Source organism: Quercus suber, unplaced genomic scaffold (genome assembly GCF_002906115.3).
Source record: "Quercus suber isolate HL8 unplaced genomic scaffold, Cork oak 2.0 scaffold_83, whole genome shotgun sequence".
Taxonomy (NCBI): domain Eukaryota; kingdom Viridiplantae; phylum Streptophyta; class Magnoliopsida; order Fagales; family Fagaceae; genus Quercus; species Quercus suber.
Window position 1 is genome coordinate 260,361 of NW_027069548.1, and position 6,989 is coordinate 267,349.

At 37.0% G+C, this 6,989-nt stretch overlaps 1 protein-coding gene across 1 annotated transcript; it reads left to right on the plus strand.

Annotated features, from left to right (window-relative positions):
• The first annotated feature begins 955 nt into the window (after positions 1–955).
• Positions 956–6,364, plus strand: LOC111993042 (gamma-tubulin complex component 4 homolog). Its single transcript, XM_065773925.1, has 9 exons — positions 956–1,084; positions 1,225–1,280; positions 1,419–1,616; positions 1,878–2,103; positions 2,865–2,953; positions 4,098–4,251; positions 5,339–5,461; positions 5,546–5,671; positions 5,783–6,364. The coding sequence occupies exons 1-8, from the start codon at positions 1,025–1,027 to the stop codon at positions 5,612–5,614; spliced, it is 975 nt and encodes a 324-aa protein (XP_065629997.1). The 5' UTR covers positions 956–1,024; the 3' UTR covers positions 5,615–5,671; positions 5,783–6,364.
• Positions 6,365–6,989: the final 625 nt, after the last annotated feature.

The following is a 6,989-nucleotide window of genomic DNA, read 5'->3' on the forward strand; positions in this document are numbered from 1 at the left end:
AACAACCCAAAAAACACAAACACAAGAATAAAAGGCAGATCCGATTCTTAGAGCACCTCTCACCACCATGGACCAATCCACCGCCACCACCACACCTCTCCTCTCAACCCCATGGCGCCACCGTCTCCGCCTCAAAACCTTCCTCTCCTCCGAGCTCTCAGGCGCCGTGGGTGACCTCGGCACCTACATCCCCATCGTCCTAACCCTCACCCTCGTCTCCCACCTCGACCTCGGCACAACTCTCATCTTCACCTCCCTCTACAACATCGCCACTGGTCTCCTCTTCGACATCCCCATGCCAGTCCATTTGGGTGTTGGTTTTGTTTTAAATTTCTGGGTTTGTTTTTTTGTGGGTTTGATGATTTTTCTGGGTTTATGGGTTTGATTTGTTGGAGGTTTCGGTGGAGGATGGTGTTTGGATGGAGGTTTCGGTGGAGGTTTTGGTTGCTGGATTTGGATTTGGATTTGGGGTTTGCTGGAGATTGGATTATTTCATGGATTTAGGAAGAACACGAAGAACATCTTCAGTTCTTAGGAAAAAATAATTGAAAAAAAAAAATTAAGTTTTGTTTTTTAATTTATTTTTTTTGGTTTAAATTTTCTGACGTGGCTTTTTATATATAAAAAATTAAAATGCTGATGTGGCATATAAAAATGCCAAATAATATTTTTTTAACAATATTTTAATCGCCTCATCAGCACCACATCAGCTAATAGAATCTTCTGTCTGCCACCTCAGCTTTTTCCGTTAGTTGGCTGACGGTAAGGACTAAAACAATAGGCGTTTTCCAGGATAGGGACTAAAAGCGGTAAAAAAAAAATTTAGGGACCAAAATGGAAATCGTGTGAAAATGTAGGGACGAAAATGTGCTTTTCGCCTTTATACTTGTTAAAAAAGAAAAGAAAAGAAAAGAAAAACTTGTGTAGATAAACAGCTATGCAATTTAATTGAATTCTTGTGGATATCTAAATGTTGGATAAGACGTGATTTTTACAGTGCTTTCTTGAGGAGAGTCGCCAATTGATGCGTTTGCCTCCTCGCCAGTCTACTGCTGAAGCTGATCTTATGGTCCCATTTCAGCTGGTAAGTTAGCATGAGTGATTTCTAGTGCATGTGATTATAGGCATTGATGTAGCGAAAGTGTCTATTCTTGCATGTTATGTATGTTTCACATTTATTACTGATGGTTGGAAACAAATTCATTGGTACTGATTGCAATGCAGGCTGCACTAAAGACTATCAGTGAGGAAGACAAATACTATCCAAGAGTATCATTGCGGTTAGATCCAAGATTGACTATTCATACTCAGTGATTTACCTAAAATCTTGACTGTAAAACCATTTTTCTGTCAGTCATATCCTTTCATTTTAAAGTTTGACAAGCACATGTACTCATTTAAATTTCTACTTCCTCTAGGATGCCTTCATTTGGATTCACGGTCAAATCCTCCCAAGTAGATATTCCAAAGCCAAAAGATTATGCGGATGGAAACTCAAGTTCTGCTTTGTCAAGTGCTTCTTCGGAGATGTCCCTTGATGGATGGGATGGTATTGCTCTTGAATACTCTGTTGATTGGCCCTTAGAGTTGTTCTTTACCCAAGAAGTGCTCTCAAAGTAAGACTACTGCTCCTGTAACTCGTGGATGCCATTTTCTATTTCCTGCTTTCTTTGTTTTGATATAGCTAATAAAGTTGGAACTTTTTAACAAGATTCTTATAAATTTTTTCTTTTAAATGGAGTAAAAAGAGGAGCCTTTTCAACTAAGTACTTTAGTTGAAAAATACTTGATAGTTGTGGAGCTGCTAATTAGTTGAAAGTACTTGATAGTTGTGGAGCTGTTAATCCATACACATCTTAACAATGATTGTGCTCCAGGTATCGCAGGATCTTCCAATATTTGCTGCGGCTGAAGCGAACACAAATGGAGTTGGAGAAATCATGGGCCTCTGTGATGCATCAAGATCACACAGACTTTGCCAATCGTCGAAATGACCGTGTGAATCGCCCAGTATCTCAGCAGCGAAGGCAGCGGTTTAGACCAATGTGGCGTGTTAGAGAACATATGGCATTCTTGATCAGAAATCTTCAATTTTATATCCAGGTCATTATTGATGCCTTTAAGTTTCACTTCTATATTAATCTTTTCGGAGATTGGAACAAGCCAAGCAGGCAAAAAAGTATTCTATACTAATTGTACTTTTACTGTTTTACCATATAATTACAGAAGAAAGAAAATATGAAAAACCCGTCCATTTATATTCTAAGCCGTTTGCTCAACATTTACATTGAGGATGATCGTGAGGTATATGCTGATGCAGAGACACAGGATCTGATCCAGACTCGGTCTACTAAAAAAAGTGAATATAAAACAATGACCCATATGGGATGTCTATTAGATGATATACAATGGTGCATATGAGACTTCTCAAGTATCGATTGATATACATTTGTTAATTACATATGGAATGTAGTCATGTACACACCAATCAAATCAATCTTTTTTTTGTGGTATCCTAAGTAGGCTTTCCCAACTATGGCATGTTACTAGATAAGAAACAAGAGAAATGGTTATAATTACAACTGAGGAATAGTTGAATATAATTTATTTCTGAATTATTTTCTATATCAATATGCTGCATAAGTTGGTTGAATGGGTAACTGATCAAGTTACTTCAGATGTTTATACTTTTCATATCAGTTATTGCTCTTTGAATAATCTGGAGAAAGTGCCCATTCTTATCTAGTAACTGTATGCTTTTCTCTCTTCTTTAAACCTAAATCATGAAGTTTGTGATTTCTCTATGCTCATTGATCATTTATGAGTTCTCTATCCCTTTTAAAAGTTTCATGTTTCTATTTTAGGTGGATGTTATAGAATCTCAATGGAATGTTTTGCAAGCTCATATTCAAGATTCTCATGACTTTACTGAACTCGTGGCCTTTCATCAAGAGTAAGTAAAACAAATGGTTTGTCATTGCAAATTGCTCCTGCATTATAATCTTCTATATTACTCTGGGAACTCTTTAGTGCTATTGTTTGCTTAATTGTCTTAAATGTATACAATCGCTAATGACTAAAGATATTCTACAGAATTGGGTACTGCTTGTTTCTGTTACAATTATGGAATGCCTTTTTGGTGCCAGATGCATCATTGTGCAGTTCCTATGTTTAATGTTTCTCATTTCTTTTCAAATTCCAATTAGATATCCTTAAAGACTTAACGTTCTATTTGTCTCAGCAGAAAACATTTTCCTAAAAATGATTCATTTTCTAGAAAATGTTTTTAGGAAAACTGACTTGTCTTCCTGTGTTTTAGTTGTGACCTTGAAAATGAGCTAGAAAGCATTTTTTGTGATTTTGCGTGCATGGAAAATCATTAACATTTCTTGTAATTCCAAGTAATTGCTTGCTTTTGATTCACTTTTTATTGAGACCTTCTTCCTGATCTCGTCCATGAAGTGCTTGATGAAGCCTTCAATGACAACGAAATGGCCCTTGTGAAACAAATCGGCAAGGAGTCCTAGTATTTTACGAAAATTCTGGTGATGAGGTTAGTGATGACGAACTCCGTGTTGGGTGACATGGTGATGGCGGGGTTAACAACTCTGCCTTCAAGGACCAAGCCGAGAAGAGAGAGAGAGAGAGAGTGGCGTTACTGTTGGTTGGTGTGTGGTCTGTGGTGTGCAGGTGAGAGTGAGAGTGTTGACCGTGGTTGGTTTATGAGCTCTGTAATGTTCTGGAAAACGTATACCACTCAAATGGGGCGGTTTTCGTAGTTCAAATGGATGGTTTTCCATTGATGTTTGTTTTATGTAGTATGGAATACTGGAAAATATGTTCCACTGAAACAAACAGATCTTTAGAGAAAGATCTTGCTATTTACTAAAAGAAATTGCATGTGTATCTCTCCCAAGCATTTGTGGTATCTTATTCAGGGAAGTAGCTCTGCTTTTCTTTCTTTGCTTGACTCATTTGGTGTAGGGATGTTTTTTTCCACATAACTATTATTGATAGTTCAGTCTTTAATATATATTCTGCACAGACAATGTTGATTACAGCTTCGATGTTTTCATAATTCTTAAATTTTCTAACAGGTATTTGTCAGCTTTAATTTCACAATCTTTCTTGGATATTGGCTCTGTGTCAAGGATACTGGATGGCATAATGAAACTTTGCTTGCAGTTTTGCTGGAAGATAGAAAACCAAGAAAATGGTTCAAATACATCTGAACTGGAACATATAACAGAGGTACCTTAGTTAATTTCTCTTTAATATGATTATGGATGCTGCATGTATAAATGATAATAGAGAAAATAAGCATTTCGTTTAGTAGTGGTCATTTTTCTTCATGCTTTGAGTTTGAACCATCAACTGAACTTGGCCCAGTTGTCTCAAACTTGTATTTATTGCACCGTGAAAAACGATTACATGTAGTTTTTCAAAGTGATTGTTGCAACCCTGCAGCTGTGAACATCAGATGTGACCTTTGCATATCATGGAAATGTGTTTCTAAAGCAATCCCCATTTCCTAAGCAACATAACTGGAAATCCTGTCTGCATCAAAAGTTATCCCCTGTTCAACTGATAGATGGCAGACTGCAGTACAAGTAGAATTATGATTGCTAAGGAGTTGAGAACTGTAGGATTTATCAGTGCCAATCCGAAATCTGCTGTGCCCGTTCCACTATTACCTCTTTTTCCCTTTGTGTGTGTGAGAGAGAGAGATAGAGATAGAGATAGAGATGTAAATTCCTCGTCTTGATGTTTTAAGCGTGGCATACACTGATCTGTGAACTCCATTTCCAAAATATGCTTTGCTAAGTGGTATTAGGACAAATACATAGCAATGGCTCACCTTTGGGGCTGATCATGGTGAGTTGGTGACACATCAAGCTATGATTGAAGCAGTATAAATCAAGAAACCAAAACAGAAAGCTTGCATACAAATTGTAGTGTTAACTGAAGAATAGATGTTTTGTTCTTTTCTATTCAAGAATCTATTTGAATGTTCAATGAGTAAGGACTCTGCGATATGACTAGTTGAAGGTAGTAAGGGCTCTCTGATCTAATGGGTAGTGTAGGGTAAAATGGATATAAACATTTTTTATTACATTATATTAAATCCGGCAAAAAGGACTAACACATGTCACTGGAATTTTCCCTAGATTGTCTTGGTGCCACATGACTTGGTTTGCCTATCTGAATTTTATTTTAAGTATTAGCACTTCATTAGTAGTGGGTGCAGGTCCTGTTGTGTCTATCACACAACATGTCCAAAATTTTTGGAGTGATTTTAATGGTTTCATATTTAAGTGTTCCCTTTTACTTCTTACAGGAATTTAACAAGAAATCGAACTCCTTATACACTATATTGCGCAGTAGCAGACTTGCTGGAAGTCAGCGAGCTCCATTTCTGAGACGTTTTCTTTTGCGTCTAAACTTTAATTCCTTTTTTGAGGTATTCCCTTATGAATGTTTCCTCTAGGTACTCTTCACATGAGCCCTATAATTTATTGACAAAATATTGATTCTCTCTTAACAGGCAACTGCAAGAGGTGTGCTGAATGTTGTTAGACCACGTCCAGCACTTCCTGCGTTAAATCAACAATAGCCTTATTTCAGTGGCAGGCTTGTTGCTAATTTCAAGATTACTGCCATGTGAGCAATGGTAAATTCATTTCTAGTTTTTTTTTTTTCCCGTTGAAGGACAAGTGGCCATGATTTATTTAATGCTAGTCTGAGGATAGATTATGAAATGGCCAACTTCTTTGACATTTAGGTGGTGCCTCTAAGGATATGCATGTCTGTCATCAGCTTGATGATTTTCTGGTTATCAATTATCATCACGTGGGGGCTTTTGGTAGCTGGCTTAGTTTAATGGGCTCTTTTGTATCATTTGACTATCCAGTGAGGGTCCCTTGAAGGTGAGGTGTGGATTCTGGTAGCGGCTTGAGGCCTTGGGTGTATTCTTGCGCTGAGCTTGTTGGTCTTTATGGTAAACTATCCTTCAGCCATTTTGTTAGTATTCTTGGCAGGTAGCATCATGTGCCTGTACGCCCAAGGTTGACTCTTTGGTGACCAGACCAGTCCTGGGCATATTCAAATGGTGTTTTTAACGGTTTTACAGTCCTCTTTGTAGATGCAAAAATTAAATTAATTATTTTCTAAATAGGTGATTTTTGTATATATAAAATTGATTTTTAGTGGGTTTGTAGCTCAAGGCTGGGTTTGAGGGGGATTACAGAATTGCACGATATTGTTCTGTAGTTTTTTTTTTTTTTTTGGTTTTGTTTTGGTTTGTTATTTTATTTACTTTCCTTCATTTATCTACCATGATTTGGAGAGAAGGGATCCTCTAAAAGCTGGAGTCTACCTTTCATGTGGATCTAAGTTATTCACGTATGCCTCCATAAATTGATTGCAAGCATTGGATTAGTACCAAATAGGTTTGCCTCAAGTGAAAAAGACCCAAATTGGATTTAAGCTGTCTTATCTAACTTTGTCCTATCAAACTTACTGAAAACCTACATCAAACCTTGAGAATCTTCTGCGTGAGAAAAATATTGTGCACCAAATCAGGGACTATTCAAATCAAGGCCTTCCAGATTTTCGTCGGTCCTAGATTGATTGGAAGGGATCTGAAAGTTCCAAAACAAGCTTCTACACGATTTAACAGAAGATCAAAGTAAAGTTACAAGTCATGTATCTCGTCAAGTTTTAGGACAGAATCCTTTTTTCCTGGATAATAGGGTTTATAAATGGATGAAAGATTTTTCTCATTAAGAAAATTAATGAAAAAAATTGCAAGAATGAGTTTCTCAATCCCAAGAAACATTAAACAAGAAGAGTCCAAATCATCTGTCTCAACAAGAAAATGTATAGTTCTAAAAAAAGATCCTATTGCTTTGAAAAATGCACAAATTTCTATAATGACCCGGTTTGGATAGCACTTTAAATCACTCAAAGTCGCGTTGTGTTGTCTTGTT

What these genes read in the sequence shown, in the direction of transcription:
- LOC111993042 (XM_065773925.1), top strand. Translation starts at nt 1,025, where the DNA reads ATGCGTTTGCCTCCTCGCCAGTCTACTGCTGAAGCTGATCTTATGGTC. An exon ending in ATCTTCAATTTTATATCCAG is followed by an intron (nt 2,104 to 2,864) that starts GTCATTATTGAT and finishes TTTCTATTTTAG; the next exon opens with GTGGATGTTATAGAATCTCA. An exon ending in CTCGTGGCCTTTCATCAAGA is followed by an intron (nt 2,954 to 4,097) that starts GTAAGTAAAACA and finishes ATTTTCTAACAG; the next exon opens with GTATTTGTCAGCTTTAATTT.